The following is a 16882-nucleotide window of genomic DNA, read 5'->3' as shown; positions in this document are numbered from 1 at the left end:
GCGGTGGCCAGGCCATCACCCACCCTGGCCGTGCGGAGCCGCTGCTGCAGAGGCTGGGGGTAGAGGCGGGTGCGCGTGCGGCCTCCTGGCTGCAGGGTCTCCACAACGACCCAGCTCTCCCAGGGCAGCTGGCCAGGCCCCGGCAGAGCTTCTCCTCGGGCCCTGGAGCAGGAATTCTGTGTGGTCTTGACGTGTCACGAGGTGATTTTCTCGTGGTGGTTTTCTGACCACTTAAGAGTGAAAAGCACTCTTAGTTCAAAGGCTCCGCAGAGCAGGTGGTGTTTGGCCTCTGGGCTGAGCTTGGCTTCTCCTTGTTGCAGTCTGGGCAGGTGGAGAAGCTTCAGGAAACATCTTGGAGCTTTTTCTTCAGGAGGAGAGGGCAATGAGCCGTGAGACTCCTCTCTGTCTTGAGAGCCTCTCCTTCTGTCCTGGCCCTTGGGGGCGGCTGACACCGATGGAGCAATGAGGGCCGTCTTGTCAGGACACACAGGCCCCTGCTTGGCGTTCGTGTGCTTCAGTTGTAAACACACTTTAGCTCCTGTTGTGGAAACGAGTGTGTGGTTTTTCGGGCAGATAGAGTCAGCGTCGGCACACGGAATGCCTTTTGAACGGCGCGGCTTGTTTCTTGTTTGCATTTTAGCACCTCTAAAGGGGGGCTCCTTCCTCTTCTAAAAAGGGTAAGGAAGCGTCTGGACTACATTTCCTCTTCTCAGGGCGTTAAGCACGGGGCCAGGGTTGATGGTGCCGGGGTTCCCGTGAGGGTTGGTCCCGGCCACTCATAGGTGACTGCAGACGTCGCGTCTGTACCTTTAGGGCAGGGCCAGGGCATGACCGTGCTGGGGGTCCCCCGAGGGTCCGTCCGGCCACTCATAGGTGACATCTGCTTTGTAGGATGAGCAGAAGGCAGACGACGAGCTTGCCAAGAAGCGGGCAGCCTTCCTCCTGAAGCAGCAGCGCAAGGCCGAGGAGGCCCGCGTGCGGAGGCAGCAGCTGGAGGCAGAGGTCGAGCTCAAGAGAGATGAGGCACGGTAAGTGACCGAGGCGCCTGCCTGCCCCGTCTGTCACGCCCCCCCGCCCCCCGATTCTGGGCGTGAGCAGGACGCCCCGGCCGGTCCTTTCTGCAGGCGTAAAGCAGAGGAAGACCGGATCCGCAAGGAGGAGGAGAAGGCGCGGCGGGAGCTGATCAAGCAGGAGTACCTGCGGCGGAAGCAGCAGCAGATCCTGGAGGAGCAGGGCCTGGGCAAACCCAAGACCAGGCCCAGGAAGCCGCGGCCCAAGTCCGTCCACCGGGAGGAGCCAGGCAGCGACCTGGGACCTAAGAGCGCCTCCCCCCGTAAGCAGGGCCGGGGGAAGGGCCGGAGGTGGTGTGTGGGCCCTGCCCCTCCGCTCCCCGCCGCCCCTCCGGCTGTCAGCTCCCACTTCCCTTCTCCAAAGTTGGGGTCGAGCACTGGCATCCTCCGGTGCTGAGAGGCGGCGGGCCCTTCCCACCCCCGTACAGACGGCTGGTGTGGGGGACGCGCGTCTCACGGAAGCGCGCCTCGTCTTGTCTCCGGCAGCTGATAACCTGAGCCGGGCCCAGTCGGGCTCCAGCCTGTCGTTGGCCTCCGCAGCGACCACAGAGCCCGAGAGCGTGCATTCGGGGGGCACGCCTTCGCAGCGGTGAGCAGGCGGGGTGCCGCGGGGGTGCTGTGCAGTGTGGGCGGCGGGCCGTCCGGCTGGCCCTGGGCAGCTCAGAGCTGCGGCAGTGCCGTCTCGGGAGCTAATCCCTGTGGCCCAGGCTCGCCCACTGCTGAGACGGTTTTGTGTTTGGCTTTCTCTGCCTCCCTGTTGTCCCAGCTCTGGACGCGTTTGTGTTTCTAGCCTTTTGAGAGTAGTAAGTTGACGACACCCTTTTTGTCCTTAAACACTTGAGAGCGTGTGTCTCTGAGCAGGGGCGTTGCCTCTCGTCACCGCGATCATAGACCAGCACTGCCATTGGGTCCGCAGTCCAGCTCGCCGTGGCCGTCCCCAGTGTCCTTCCGTGAGCCCAGGCCCACGTGGGGCACGGTCTCGCTGAGCGCTCGTGCTCGTTCCCTGGAACGGGCGCTCACCTCCTTGCGTCTCCCTGGGGCTGGACGCTCTGCCCAGGACAGGCCAGTTGCTTTGTGGCCTGGCCCTCGGCAGGTTTCCCCCGATCCAGTCCAGCCTGTGCGTTTCTGGCAGCAGCACCGTGGAGAGGGGTCTGTGCGTTTCCCACGGCAGCCTGTCGTGGTGTCACCTTGATGTGGGCTAAGGTGCTGTTTCCGTGGGCACTGGCTTTTCCCTTTGTGATTAAGGAGTGAATCAGGAGGAGGTGGTGTTGGGGAGCCTGTCGATGGCACTGACTGCCCACAGGCCTCAGCAGCCCCCGCGGGTCTCTGTCCACGCTGCCTCCACACTGGGGTTGGCCTCCTGGCAGGCAGGTCCCCGCTGTCCTGCCTTGCCGCACCTCTGGGGGCTTCTTGACGCCTCCTGTGGACCCTGGACTCTGGTTAGAACTTTGCTCAGACGGTCAGTTACCGGGACTGAATTCAGGCTTTTCCCACACCTGCCTCCTGGCACGAGTGTGTCCCCCTCAGTGGAGGTGGCCCAAGGGCCATGGCTGAGGCCGTAGGGGAGCAGAGAGGCCTGAGACCCCACTGGGCTTGGACTCCGCCCACCAGGCCCCTTCTTCCCCTGGTCCGTCCCTTGTCTGGGGGCAGCAGCAATGTCCGGGCCCTGGTCACCTGGTTCTCACATCAGCAGGACAGGCGCTACCCTCCCACTCCGCGGTGCCACCTGAGGGTGGCCCTCCCCGCCCAGGCCCCTTGGTGCCCTGGGCTGGGTTCTGTCCATGATGCCATGTTTTGCTGGGGCAGACTGGCCATACTCCCCGCTGCTGCCGCGGCCGACAGCCTTTCCTATGCTGGCGGTGCAGCCCCGCCCGTTGCAGGGTGGGGTCCCACCAGCCGGCACCAGTCTCGGGCGAGAAGAGGTGTGCCTGCCACCCTCCCATCCCTGCCCCGTCCCCCTCCCCAGCAGAGTCGAGTCCCTGGAAGCCTTGCCCGTGCTGAGCCGCAACCCCAGCAGGAGCACCGACAGAGACTGGGAGACTGCCTCCGCCGCGTCCTCACTCGCCTCCGTGGCCGAGTACACAGGTGACGGCCGTGCGCTCAGGGGGCGCGCCCAGCCACGCCCTGCGGGGAGGGCACGGCGTGGGGAGGGAGGGCGCGGCGCCGGAGTGGCAGCCTCTGCCCCTGCACCGCTAGTGGCTCACTGTGTGTCCTGGGCCCGTAGGAGCCCCGCGCTGCTCAGGGTGTAAAGTCCCACTTCTGTGTTTTCTGTGTATCAAAGAAACTGAAATTAGAAAGGGAGTAAGTTATTAATTACTTTAACCTTTTCCTTAGTTTATTTAAAATCTGTAACTTAGAATTCTCTCATAGATTTGAACTGGCTGTTACTCCGCGTTTTCAGAAAATCATGAACACTCCTAGTTTAGCCTGTCTGCTGCTTGGTTTTATGATTGTGGCCTTTTGTGTGTGTGTGCACATGCGCGCCACAGTTACTCACTTTGCACATCTTGGCCTGCTTCTCACAGGTCCCAAGCTGTTTAAGGAGCCCAGCAGCAAATCCAACAAACCAATCATTCACAACGCTATATCCCATTGCTGTCTCGCAGGAAAAGTGAACGAACCTCACAAAAATTCAATATTAGAGGCAAGTATCAAAGTTTCACACCTAAGTTTTCATGTAGAGGAAGGGTATTTGTGAATGAAGGTTTTCCCTAGAGGGGAGAACCCTGATGGCTGACAGAAGAGGCCTCTGTCTCACGCGTGTGATCAGGTGTGGGCACACAGTCCCGTCTGCTCATGCCGCTCGGCGTGCCCTGGCCCTCACTTTCAGCATGCTCCACGAAAGAGCAGACCTCGGACCAGCAGGACAGAGGCTGCACTGGTCGGGCAGGGTCTGGGGTACAGCCCTGAGGGAAGGGGAGGCGGGTGGAGCTCCTCACAGGGAAGCCAGCTGGCTTGGCATGCTGTCGAGGAGGGGGCTGTCCTCGAGTGTCATAGACAGTGTTGGGGTGGAGACAGGGCGCCCCAGCTCTGCACTGGGGCCGCTGGAGAAATGGAAGTCTGAGGTAAACTGCTGGTTATCTGTGTCCTCTTCATGGTTCCTGCCCGGGGCCGCAGGCCTCAGTCACTGTTCATGGTGAGTGGCGGTGGCCTCAGCAGGCGGAGAGTCCGGATGGAGGGTTCGGGTTAGGACTGGGTGCGTGCCTGTAGCCTCACGGGGGCTCCTCTCTGCCCTGGGTCACCAGCTCCTCAGCTGCCGGCGGGTCCAAGGCGGCCGTGTAGTGGCACCCACAGGACGTGCTGCCAGCTTGGCTCAGACATCACAGCGTGCAGACAGCCACAGGCCGGCCGGAGGGCGGCCCGGCTCCCAGAAGCCTGTCCACAAAAGCGGTTGGACTGATTCTGACTGTGGCTGTGGTCAGACGGTGATGAATGGTCTGGAAGGAGTGGAGGGGCAGCATGGGGCTCCAGGGCAGCTGTGGCAGGCTGGTCAGCCAGCGGGGTCTCACTGGAAGGGGTCGTTGAGCAGAGGCCTGGAGTCGGGAGGGGTGCCGTGCAGGTTTGGGGGCTCCCCAGGCTCCAGGTGGGACTGATCCCCCAGTTTGGCTGGAACCAGGGAGCTCGGGGTCAGAGGTCAAGGGGTCGCTACCGTAGGGCCTCTGTGGGGAGTGGCCGCGTGGGCTGCCGGCCTGGGACAGGCGCGTGAGGGTGGGGGCACGGCGGGAGGGTCTGGAGCTGCTCCGCCTCCAGTTTGGCTCGTGTTCAGACAGTTTTTACGTTGCTGAAATTGCTGAGATTTTGCCTTTTACTCTTAATTTTATAAATATGTGAATTTATTTAAAATAACAGGAAGCCCATTAGATACTGAGAAGAATAGTATCTATTTGTGAAAATCAGTTTTCTATAAACACAAATAGCGGGAGGAGGGGCACTGTTTTGCGTCACAGGGATCTTCTTAGCCCCTGGCTTCCCCACCTCCATGCGCAGTCTCACAGACCGCGGGTCCTGTGGCCACTGGACGGCTCCAGTGAACAGGGCGGCGGGGGGGCCAGATGAGGTCTGAGAGGGACGAGGAGGCGTCCTCACGGTGAGCGGAGACTCTCGGAGGGTGCGGCACCCCAGACCAGGCTCAGAGAACTGCAGGGCAGGAAGCTAAGCATTCTCAAGTGTGAGGGGCGTTGGGCAACATGTTTTTGCGGTAACGACGTTCTGAGGTTGAGAGCCTGGTGCGGCAGACGCCGTAACAAGGAGCGGCCGTCAGCCCTGCTCCAGGTCCTTTCTGTGACGGCGCTGGCGAGGGATGCTTCTCCCAGTGTGAAGCCCCCTGTAGCGGCTTCAGGGCTGCAGTCAGGGCCAGGACCGCCCCCCAGAAGGACCCTGGACCGGGGCCGCTCCCCTGGCCCCCGGCTCTGTGGTCCCCTCAGCGTTCGCCACCCCCCGGTGGTGTCACTTGGAGGGGCTCATCCCGAGGCGGCCCTTGGGCGGCGTCTCTCACTGGCAGGATGTCGTCACGCCCATCCGAGGGGTAGTGCCGTGGTGCCTCACTCCTTCCTGCGCCTGAAGAGCGTCCCGTTTCCGTGCAGACCACAGCTTGTCCATCCGTCTGCTGAGGGGCGTCCGGGTGGCGTCAGCCTTTGATCGTTGTGAATAATGCGGCTGGAGACGTCTGCACGCGTTTTCCCTGGATGCGTGTTTTAATTTCTCTGGAGCGCATCCCTGAGAAAAGAGCTGCTGAGTCCTGTGGTGACTCGGTGTTCCAGCCTCCGAACACCTGCCCGACTCGTTTCCACGGCGGCTGTGCCCTACCCTCTGGCAGTGGGGAACAGGGCCCGTTTCCTCACGCCCGCTCCGGCCCTGGTCTAGCCTGGTGGGTGAGCAGGCGGTGGGCGCGGGGTCCGACAGCAGGGGCTCACACTCCGTGTCTCCCCGCTTCATGCCCCGCCCGCAGGAGCTGGAGAAGTGTGATGCCAACCACTACATCATCCTGTTCCGGGACGCCGGCTGCCAGTTCCGGGCTCTCTACTGCTACTATCCCGACACCGAGGAGATCTGCAAGCTGACGGGCACCGGGCCCAAGAGCATCGCCAAGAAGATGATCGACAAGCTGTACAAGTACAGCTCGGACCGGAAGCAGTTCAGCCTCATCCCGGCCAAGACCATGTCGGTCAGTGTGGACGCGCTCACCATCCACAACCACCTGTGGCAGCCCAAGCGGCCCTCGGCGCCAAAGAAGACGCAGACTCGCAAATGACCCCGGCGCGGCAAAGTCTGCGGACGCCGGCTGGGTGGATACTTATTGCTTTCTTCCTTTTGGGTACGAAGTATGCAGAATCACAGACCTTTTTCAAAGAGGCTTCTAGACAACAAGAGAAAACCCCTCCCTGAGCCCCCGGCACCAGGACGGGGGTGGAGCCGGGGCCCGATCGCTCCCAGCGGTCGCCCCGGCCCTGCTGCTCGGAGGCTCCCGGCCGGGGTGTGTCCCAGAGCTGCCGGCAGTGGGGTCCTTTTACTTGAAGTTCTCCTTCAGTGTAAATTAAAGTGATCTCCTTTGCTTCCTTGCCTCCCACCTCACCCCTTTTTGCACATGACCTGACCCCCCGCTCTTGTGGCTGGCTGTGATCTCGCGGGATCACAGGACTGAGACTTGGTCTCGGGTCAGGGTGTTTGAATGTCTGTAGGAAAGGAGTTCATGGTGGGGAGTTGTTTTCATTTGAGAATTGTATAATATTTATTGATTGTGTCTACTGCCAACGTTTATATCCAATTCTAAGATTTCTGGGGAAAAAAAAACAAAAATTCTTGTTTCTTGCTGCTCAGAAAAAGTTTACTGAAAATAGCAGTTCCCTAAAAGCACTGAAATCTGCGGTCTGTCTTCTGCTAGAATAACGTTTACAAGTGCGGCGGGTTCGCCCGCCACGCAGTCACGAGGGAGGCACGGTACTCTGCTGGCGTCTGCCCGGCTGGAGGCAGGCGAGCCGTGCCAACACAGCCCTCGCCCGGTACGTTGGGGGTCGCGCGCCCATGATTGTTCACTTTAATAAAGACAGATTTTTTGGTAAAGTAGAATATTTTTTACTCTGAGCATGTTTCTCTTAAAAAGGTGATGATGCACTTAAGCTGACAGTTCTTTCTAGTGTTTTTATCACGTCCTCACTCGTCCCGTCCCAATTCTGGCTTCCGGAAGAGCTTCGGGCCCGCCGGGGAGCTTGCGGTTCTCCGTGTCGACAGAGCATTTGGTCGCGTTGCCTATTCAAACAGAAAGTGGTCGTTGGCAGCTGTTTGGGAACCACAAGTCCACGGGACACTCCGGTCCCCCCCACCTCCCCTCCGATGGTGGGCCTGGTGCTCCTGCCGGCCCCCGGTGCTTCTCGGGACCAGACCTTCCGGCGCGGCCTGCACACACGCTGCCTGTGCGACTGACCCGCTGACCCGACCGCCGGGACATTCTGGAGTCACTTATTTAGTTTTGCACATTTTTTTTTTCTTGGGAGTGTTACTTGAATTTATCTCAAAACTGCAGAAAGAAAAAAAAAAAACTGAAGCTCAACGGAGAGAAAAAGTTAAAACATGCAAACTGGTCATTTCCAACGCAAAGGGGAGTGACCGTGTCCATGAGGACGGAGGGGACGCGGTGGCCTCGCCCTGCCGGTTGGGTCGTCTGTACATAGGTAGGCCTGTGCGGTTTCTCCAGTGCTGAGTGTTGAAACAGTCCTGAGTGAACTCCTGTGACATGCCGTTCACACGTGTGCTTTACTTCTCACTGTATGTTTGATAATTATATTATTATATTTATTTTAAGAAAGCACTAAAATGTAATAAAGTAATTAACTAATTTGCTTTTTACGGCCACGTTTGTGTGAGGTTGTCGTGGCTGGTTCTGTGGGTCACGGTCCCCACTCCGCACTGCGGAGAAGCTTCCAGTGGTTTCTGGCTAACTGCCCTCTTATCAAGAGAAGACGCCCTTCCAGCCTCTTCCTTGACGAGGCCAGAACCCGTGACGTTCTGAGCTCATTCACATTCACTCCTGCTGGAGTCAGAGGAGGTGGAAGGTTTTCAGGGAAGACCGAGAGGTGCTTCCGGCCCCCAGGCCAGATGTCCCAGGCCTGTTGAACCTCTGGGCAAACTCTGGGTCTTCCGACATGGTCAGTCGGCTGTGGGGCATCGTGGGGGTTGTTCCCATGCTGGGCACCCTTTGCCAAGCTCAGCAAGGACCCGCGGCACTACGGCCCCTGGGTGCTCAGCTGGGCCAGCGCTCAGGATGTGGGGCCGGATGTGCCCCTTGGGCCCCCTGCACGTCGCCTCGAGGGTCAGGCATGTTCCCAAGGCGGGGATTTTCGCGTCTCAGCTGTGGCGGTGAAGTCGCTGCCTCTGTCCCGGGACTGGGTCACGCCCTGCAGACCTTCTGCCCTCCGGGCAGCTGCGTGTTTGTCTTGCTTTCACTGCGGAGGGCCGGGCATCCCTTTCTTGCCCTGCAGAATTCCAGCCCACCACGTGTCCACCCGAGTGAGGAAGTTCGAGTGAGTCCTTGGCTGTGACCTGGGATCCCCACAGCCCAGGTGAAACGGGTGAGCCGCTTACTTTATCAATAAATGTGCAGGGGCGTTAATGTGTCTGTACACATGCTTGCACACGCCAGAGGAAGGCTGTCTTCCCATGTGTCCTCTGACTGCATGTCACCGCAGAGCCATGTCTGATTGGGCTGTTTGGGTCCAAACTCTGTTCTCTGCTCTGGCACATAGAAAAGTAGCATAATTCCAAATTTACATCCGTGTTACACGTTTTCTTTTTTTGGTGGTGTCTTTTATTTGTTATTTTTGGCTGCACAGCTTGAGGGATCCTAGTTCCCCGACCAGGGATTGAATCCGAGCCCCTGGCAGGGGAAGCACAGAGTCCCAGCCCCCGGACCGCCAGGGAAGTCCCTAGGTTGTACATCTGTTCCTTAAAACTGTAGGTGTTACTTGGTGGGGGAAAAGTTACCTGAAATAAAGTCTCCTGTTAAGGTGAACTCGGATAACCTTTCGTAATTGATGCCGACCTACTTGGTGAAAGGCAGGTTGGCTTCTGAGAAGCGGGTGTGGGCGGCCTCGAAGCAGCTCTTCTCCCAGTTGGTGGCCTTAGTTTCTGGCGGAGGGGCGGATGGGCTGGGCTGCCGCGTCAGGGTCACGGCCAAGTCCAGCATGGGGGGGGGGGCAGAGCGCCTCGTGGTGGCATCTCGCCAGGCCGGGTCTCAGGTCGGGGCTGTCCCAGGCCGCATCACACGGGCCTGGCGTTGCCAGCAGAGTCGTGCGGCTCTGTCTCTCTTTCGGGGTCTCCGTGGCAAGGCCCGAGCTGTGGATCCCATTGAGGTCTTGGGGTGTGAGGTCTCAGGGGCGGAACTTGCCCTGGGAAGAAGCTTGGCTCCTGGCTCCCTCCCTGTTCCTGTGCTCAGCCAGCAGAGGGATCTGTGTGTTCTCTCTTCTTTAGAAAGAGCAAGTTACCGTTTTCCAAGTTACTTCCTAAATAGCGAGGAAAAGCCACTTTGGCAGGAATGAATGATAAAGTGTAGCATACCATGCAGTCTGATCTCCACGTCCTCACTCCCAGATGTAACTTGTGAGAGGTGGTTTCAGGGGAGCCCTTCTTGGCCGTGAGAGCTTGGGGTTGCTCCTTGTACAGGGAAATAGCAGCAGCACAGAACTCGACTCTCCCCTGAAAGTGAAGTCTAGACTGGTGGTGTCACGAAGCTCGGAAGCTCACACACTTGGAAGCTCACGTCTGGGTCTGTGTTTTCATCTGGTGAGTGGGAACTCCAAGTACCTTCACCGTGGGTCTCAGCTGCATTCAGCCAGGCTGCATGCTGCCTGGGGTTGGGGCTGCTGAGACGTACTGTCGGGCACTTATCTGTACGCATGTTCCGCATCTACAGCTTGAAATGCTCTGTGATGTGCCTGGTTAAATTGACAAGCGTGCCGCTGCAGGGACCGAGCTTTGAAATGGGGACTCGCGTGCCCCAGACGCCGCCTGTTCTTGGCTCATCCCGGTCGGGGGCCTGTGGTGGAAGCTTGTGAGCATCCGGGAGGCGTCAGCAGCAGTGCCAGGCAGGCTGAAGCATCAGGGCTTTTTTTTCCTCAATTCTCAACTTTTTTTCTTATATTGTGCATTTTTCCTTTCAGCTGACAGTTCATTTCTTTTTTAATCTATTTAAAAAAATTTTAATTACAGGATAATTATTTTACAATGTTGTGATGATTTCTGCCAGACATCAACGTGAACCAGCCATACCTTCCTTTTTGGTTTTTTCATACATCCCTTTTTATTTTATTTCGCTCTGGCTATGTGGAGTGTGGGATCCCAGCTCCCCGGCCAGGGATCAAACTCCCCTGCAAGGGAAGAGTGGAGTCCTAACCACTAGACCACCAGGGAAGTCCCAGCACTTGAATTTAAAGGGTTTTTTTTCAACCATTTGTCTCCAGTTGAACTGATAAATCTCTCTAGTCTCTTATTTTGTAAGAAACGATTTTTTTTGCCTTTTTTTATTCCAGGTGTTAAATTTTCATTGTGTGCAGTACAGTCTTCGTTCTTTTTTTTTTTTTAATTGAAGTAGAACATACCTACAGAAAAGTAACGAATTGCATGCACAGAACTTGATATAAAGTTTGAGTGTTTATTCTTATTTTAAAATGAGTGGTCCTCAGCACTTGCCACTAAAGTCATCCCTAAAGGTTTTGCTTCTCCATTACATTGGTGTCTGGTCCAGTTTTATTAGTAGGAGTTGGTCAGCCGAAGCATGAGACGATGGAAGGGCAGAGCGGCTGTTTGCGGGGTGGAAAGTACGTCCTTATTTCCGTGTCTTTCTTCACACTGCTGTTCAGCTTGTGGGTGCTGAGATGCCTCTTCCAGGGGGTGGTCGGTGCACCGGTGGGGCATTCCCCCTGGGGCGGGTTCCACAAGTTTCCAGCATTAGGCGTCACTGGCCTCAGAGCTTAGGGCAGCTCCGCTGCTGAGGGGGAGTGTGTGCCAGGCGTCCCCTGGGCGCCCTGTCCTGGAGCCTCTAGACCGCTGACTAGAAGGACCCACGCTCGCTGGTCTAAGGCGTCCGGAAGTCTAAGACACACCACTGTTGTGTGCCGCCAAGAGAAGCCCTGCCGTGTAGACTGTGTCACGTCGTCGCCTGGGAGACACCCTGGTCTCAGGCTCAGGTGTGTCCGGGGGAGGAGGCTCGGGCTGGGGTCCATGCGAGGACACCTGTAGACTGATGAATAAAACTAGATTTCTCTGCATCAGAACCTGGCCAGAGGCCCAGGAGCATAAGATTACGGTCCAGTTCCTGCTGCCGAGCATAATGTGTACAAACACTGGGATAAAAAGTCAAGGGAACCCAGACGAAGACATCATGCTCGACAGCATCTAAACAGGAATAAACGTTCATCATGAGAGAACGTATCCGCGTGATTCATGTGGAGAGCCGAAGAGGAAAACCAGGGGTAGAAACAAGTTGATCACACTCAGCATGTATTATTCAGGATGAAAGTGCTACAGTTAGAATTCTCATACTCTGATAATACTCAGCAGGGATTTCCAGCAGACCCCTCCTTAACAGTGAAGCTCTGGAAGTGTCCCCCGTTAGGTCAGGGTGGAGCCCAGGTCGCCGGAGGCCAGAGTCCATAGCCAAGGTTCTCCCGGATATCTGAGTTCTCATAATAAGGCATCGGGATTAAAGGCAGGAAAAGAAACGCCCTAAAGGTCTTTATTAGCTGAGAGGTGAAGGCCCTCCTAGAAAAGCGGAGGACAGGTGGCGAGCGTTGGCACCACCAGCATGCAAGCCAGAGCGTTGCCGTACCAGCAGGTGCGTCAGGCAAAGGCGGTCACGGGAAGTTGGTCACTTAGAGTGTCCCCAGAGGTGTGACAGCCAGAGGTTCAGTCTCCTGCTGTGTAGATGGACCGCCACCACAGGCAAAGTCCCCAGAGGCCTTTCTAGGGGGCCTCAGCTGCTGATTCAGGGCTGGGCACTGGGGACCCAAGACCAGGAGCCCTGAACACGGCGCCTGCTGTCACCCTCTCTCCTGGGCTCGGACGGACTTCAAGGCCCCAGCAGGTGAGCAGGCCCACGGGCGCCCCAGGGGGAATGCCCCACCGGGCATTCTCCAGGCCAGAACACTGGAGTGGGTAGCCGTTCTCTTCTCCAGGGGATCTTGCCAACCCAGGAATCGGACTGGGGTCTCCTGCATTGCAGGTGACTGCTAAGTCGCTTCAGTCGTGTCTGACTCTGTGCGACCCCACAGACGGCAGCCCACCAGGCTCTGCCGTCCCTGGGATTCTCCAGGCAGGAACACTGGAGTGGGTTGCCATTTCCTTCTCCAACGCGTGAAAAGTGAAAGTGAAGTCACTCAGTCATTCCTGACTCTTAGCGACCCCATGGACTGCAGCCTACCAGGCTCCTCCATCCATGGGATTTTCCAGGCAAGAGTACTGGAGTGGGGTGCCATTGCCTTCTCCAAGATTCTTTACCAACTGAGCTATCAGGGACAAACCTAGACAGCATATCAAAAAGCAGAGACATCACTTTTCCTGACAAAGGTCCATCTAGTCAAAGCTATGGTTTTTCCTGTAGTCATGTATGGATGTGAGAGTTGGACCATAAAGAAGGCTGAGTGCTGAAGAAGTAATGCTTTTGAGTTGTTGTGCTGCAGAAGACTCTTGAGAGTCCCTTGGACTACAAGGAGATCCAACCAGTCCATCCTAAAGGAAATCAACCCTGAATATTCATTGGAAAGACTGATGCTGAAGCTCCAATACTTTGGCCACCTGATGCAAAGAGCCTACTCACTGGAAAAGACCCTGATGCAGGGAAAGGGAGCAAGAGAAGGGGTCGACAGAGGATGAGATGGTTGGATGGCATCACCGACTCAATGGACATGAGTTTGAGCAAGCTCCTGGAGACAGTGCAGGACAGGGAGGCCTGGCGTGCTGCGGTCCGTGGGGTCGCAAACGGAACAACAACCGCGTGGCAATGAAAGCCGGAACCCTAACCCCTGGGCCCCCAGGGAACTCCCTGGCTTTTTGTGTTTTTGACTGTTACTCTTGGTATTTGGAATATAACCCCTGCTCTTGGTGATTTTAATTGCTGTTTTCCTGGGTAGAGATGAATGCAGCACATTTCCATGTCCTTGTTGGTCATCTTGTTTTTCTTTTGTGAAATGTCTCTTCAAGTGTTCTGCTTCTTTCCCCGTAAAAGATATATTCTGTGTATTAGTTATCTTCTGCCTCCAGAGCTTCTGCACTCTCTTGATGGAGCTGTGATGAGCAGAGGTTCTAGACTTCTTTGGCTCCCTGTCCATCGCAGCCCCTCTTGCTGAGGACCCAGGCTTAGCACCAGCTCTTTGGGGAGGCCCTGGGGAGGGTTCCCCTGGGAAGACCCCCAACCCACCCTGTGCAGCAGGATAGCTGGGAACCAGCCACAGGGGTTGCCTCAGCACCAAGGGGGCCGATGGGCTCCCCGTGACCCCTCCCTCCAGACTCCTGGAGCTGTTGGGCTGGAGAGGGGCTATGGATGCTGAGAGCGAGTCTGCAGTCCCTGCCTGGCATCCCGGGGGCTGTGGCCTGGGTCCCTGGGACAGTTGGGGCAGCAGGAAGGCTCTCTGGGTGAGCTGTTCTCCCCTGCAGAGCCCTGGAGAGACCCTGGAGATAATGGGGGTCCCAGCCAGAGAAGGGATCTGCGGGGGCTGGGTGGTCTCCTGGAGGTGCCCAGGGCTGGAATGGAGGCCCACTGTGAACCCATGTGGTCATCTAGAACTTGGGAGGCTGGAGTTGGAGCAGTCCTGGGTAAAGATTTTTACTTACTTTTTCTGGGCATCCCTGAGTCCTCTGAGACCACCCTGCTTGGCACTCAAGCTTCCACGGACTTCACCGGGCCTGGACGTGGCCCTGGTCAGCTGGCTGCCCTGGAGAACTCCTCCCCTGGAGGCCCCATCCAAGCCTCTCAAGCCCCAGGGGGGCAAGGCTGGCAGTAGGGCAGTGGGCTGAGGTCCCGGACGGCATGCCTGTGTGCCCCTAGCCCAGCCAGCACGCCTGTCTGGCACCGGGGACACAGCCCTGCCCAAGATACGGGAAGCCATAGCTCACCAATCTCACAAGAAAATGCCGCGATTCCTGAGATGCCCACCCAACAGGGGGCTCAGCTGCCAAGGATCCTGACCTGAACTTGAGCCCCCAGAGGGAGAGGCACCTTTGAGACTCTTGGTCTGGCCTGGGGTGAAGACGAGGTGCGAATGTCATGGGGGTGCCCGCTTTGTGGTCGTGTGGACTCTTGCCCGGCAGCCGAGCTCGTGTCCACGACAGGTGGGCCAGCGTCCTCCCGAGGCTGGGCCTCTGAGGGGCTGGGGGTGGGGTGGTCTCTGCCCTGCTCCTGACTGTGCTGTGCACACCTTGTCCCTTTTTCTGCCCACTCTGCTTTTAATAAGTGCTTGATACGATTCCATCTCCTTTCATCTCCCAGCTACTGAACGCACTTCTCTCTCAGATTCTGGGTGGTTGCCCTGAGTCAGTTCACACCTGCCCCACGTCCATCCCTAAATGCTCAGCTCTGGGGGGAGGCGGACGGGCACCTCAGGGCCGGCGTTCCCAGGCCACGTCACGTCACGAGCCACAACAGCCCGCTTGTCGCCGGTGTCATGGTCGTGACCAGCTTTCTACAGGAATTAAAAAAATCAGAGGTGTCTCTCTCATTTTATATGTCTGAAAACCTGTCAAAACATTGAGAAATGTCTTCTGCTTGCCGGGTCAGGATGCCTGGATCCAGTCTCAGGCCTTTGCTGAAGCCTCTGCATGTGGCAATGGGTGTGAGAGTGCGTCTGGGTAGGAGCGTGTCTGGCCCAGAGGAGACCCCATTCCTCACCGCCCATCCTTGCACCCACACTCAAGCAGACACCTCCAGAGATCCCAGTCGGATGCTGTCTTCCCAGTGGGGGACTGAGGGGCTGCAACCCCACCTGGATGGAGACCCTGCTCCAGAAGCCAAGAAGGTCCCCTCATTCTCCACTCCTGCAGGGGCCTCCTCCTCTCAGGGAGCTAGCACGTGGGTGCCAGGAGAGGTGGCGGGTGCGGAAGGGAACAGTCACTGGCAGGACCCTGGGAGCCACTGACACCCCGCTGGGACAGGCCCTGACCCCAGAGGCCACCCGAGCCCACATCAACAGCCTGTCACCCCATCGAGGGCCCCTGAGTTTCCCCTCCTCAATCAGACACCCTTCCTGACCCCCCACAGCCCACACTGTCCCAGCAGCTCCCCCCACCCCAGGCGTGGAGACCCTCTCTAGGTGAGAGGGTCCCGGGCAGCCAGTGGGGGGTGAGCTGGACGTGCGGCCTTGACTGGAGAAGGGGAGGGTGGCCCTGAGTTATGTCGCTCCCTGGGGGCAGGCCACTCCAGCACCTGTCTGGCCTGGAGCCACACCCCCCTGGGGGCTGGGTTGGTCCTTTCCCTGCCAGACTCTTGGGGGTACTCTGTAAGAGCAAGAGCCCCCAGCTGAGAACCAACAGGGGTGTCTTTGTGCTGGGGAAGCGCACAGACCTGTCCCAGGGCTCGGCCCGGAACCCCTGCCTCCAGCTGACTTGCTTCCTGCTTTTGGGGAGGACCCGGGCCAGCCTCATTTCCTTGGGTTGGGGGCTTTCCTGTGGGGTCCCAGGGGTTGTTCCTAACCCTTGGGCGGCTGGGGCAGACCCAGGCCCAGAGCATGCAACCACGGAGAGAATGCCTCACGAGGGGACCTCCTGTCTGCAGAGTGCATCCATTTAATGGAAGTTTCCAGCACTGAGCGTGCAAACCTGTCAGCAAGTCACAAAGGAACCGAGGTAACGCCCAGAGTCCCTCCGTGATAAGAAGTCCCCGTCCTGGAGACATGGGCCGGCAGCAGCCCAGCGGCTGTGTTGTGCTTCAGATTTCTTGTTTAAAAGGGTGTCAGATGGTGCGGCTGCAAAAGTTCAGCGTAAAAATACAGGAAAAGGCAGTCGTCCGAGTCTCTTCCACAAAGTCACGGGCCGCGGGATCCCCAGTGCGCAGCCGGGCCCCACCCTGACGCTTCTCCAGAGCCCATACTGCTGCAGGCAGGGGCTTGGCCAAGCTGAAAACCCTCCTGCTTTCCATTTCCTTCTCAAATGAGCGCACAGGGGACCCAGGCGAGAAGGGCAGCCCCCCACCCTGTGGCTTGGCCAAGAGCCACAGGCTAGACTGGTCCACGGCTGAGGAAACATGGCAAGTTTGGGCTGCAGCATCCCTCTCCTATCACGGTGTGAGCCCCCGGCCCGAGCACCTGTCTGATCCACCCCAGCCTCACCCCGTGGTCCAGCCCGGCTCCTCTCCCTCTGCCGTGGCCAGATTCGGTCACGAGTTGCGGTGCGTTTGTGCAAAGGATCAGGGTTGTATAGATTCATAAAAACAGGTTAAAAAGTCTTCCCGCCAGTGTCTGGCGGTGCCCAGGGCAGCCCGAGCCTTCACCCAGCTAAGGTCCGCTCCCTCTTGACAGTCCCAGGAGCATCTCGGGGTTGGGCACCGGGCAGGGCCCCGCGCACACGCATCATGGGCTTGCGGACTCTGCAAGGAGATCAGAGCTGTGTCTCGTCCCGAGTCTCAGGGTTGCAGGAGGCCAGCTTGTTGCTGCAGCTGCTCTTCCGGCTCTGGGAGCTGCTGGCCACGTGGGCCAAGGGGTCGGAGCGGATGAGATATCTGTGGGAAGGGTGGAGGGTGCTGGCCTCACGCTTTGCCCCGGAGGCCAGGCTGGACGCCCATGTGGGTGCGCAGTGCCAGTCCATGTGGTGAAGGGCAGGTGTCTACACTCGCC

The 16882-nt window shown here is 58.1% G+C and overlaps 2 protein-coding genes across 14 annotated transcripts in view; one reads left to right on the top strand and one right to left on the bottom strand.

Moving 5' to 3' along the window:
* Positions 1-7916, top strand: part of CAMSAP1 (calmodulin regulated spectrin associated protein 1) — a 43119-nt gene extending 35203 nt beyond the window's left edge. For 3 of the 6 annotated variants that reach the window (XM_059891095.1, XM_010810395.4, XM_059891096.1), the window contains 6 exons: positions 892-1028; positions 1125-1333; positions 1557-1659; positions 3037-3155; positions 3596-3714; positions 6019-7902. In XM_059891095.1, the coding sequence (XP_059747078.1) occupies positions 892-1028; positions 1125-1333; positions 1557-1659; positions 3037-3155; positions 3596-3714; positions 6019-6321 (990 nt within the window). In that variant the 3' untranslated portion in view covers positions 6322-7902. Of the gene's footprint in view, positions 1-891; positions 1029-1124; positions 1334-1556; positions 1660-3036; positions 3156-3595; positions 3715-6018 lie in introns of all 6 variants that reach the window. The other 3 variants (XM_010810399.4, XM_059891094.1, NM_001192096.1) reach the window with 2 other exon arrangements.
* Positions 7917-15813: 7897 nt separating this feature from the next.
* Positions 15814-16882, bottom strand: part of KCNT1 (potassium sodium-activated channel subfamily T member 1) — a 79276-nt gene continuing 78207 nt past the window's right edge. For all 8 annotated transcript variants that reach the window (XM_024999625.2, XM_024999631.2, XM_059891873.1 and 5 more), the window contains one exon: positions 15814-16767. In XM_024999625.2, the coding sequence (XP_024855393.2) occupies positions 16647-16767 (121 nt within the window). In that variant the 3' untranslated portion in view covers positions 15814-16646. The remainder of the gene's footprint in view (positions 16768-16882) is intronic.

The sequence above is a fragment of the Bos taurus genome, chromosome 11 (genome assembly GCF_002263795.3).
Source record: "Bos taurus isolate L1 Dominette 01449 registration number 42190680 breed Hereford chromosome 11, ARS-UCD2.0, whole genome shotgun sequence".
Taxonomy (NCBI): domain Eukaryota; kingdom Metazoa; phylum Chordata; class Mammalia; order Artiodactyla; family Bovidae; genus Bos; species Bos taurus.
Note: the sequence above shows the minus strand (reverse complement) of the source record. Positions and strands in the feature narration are given on the sequence as shown.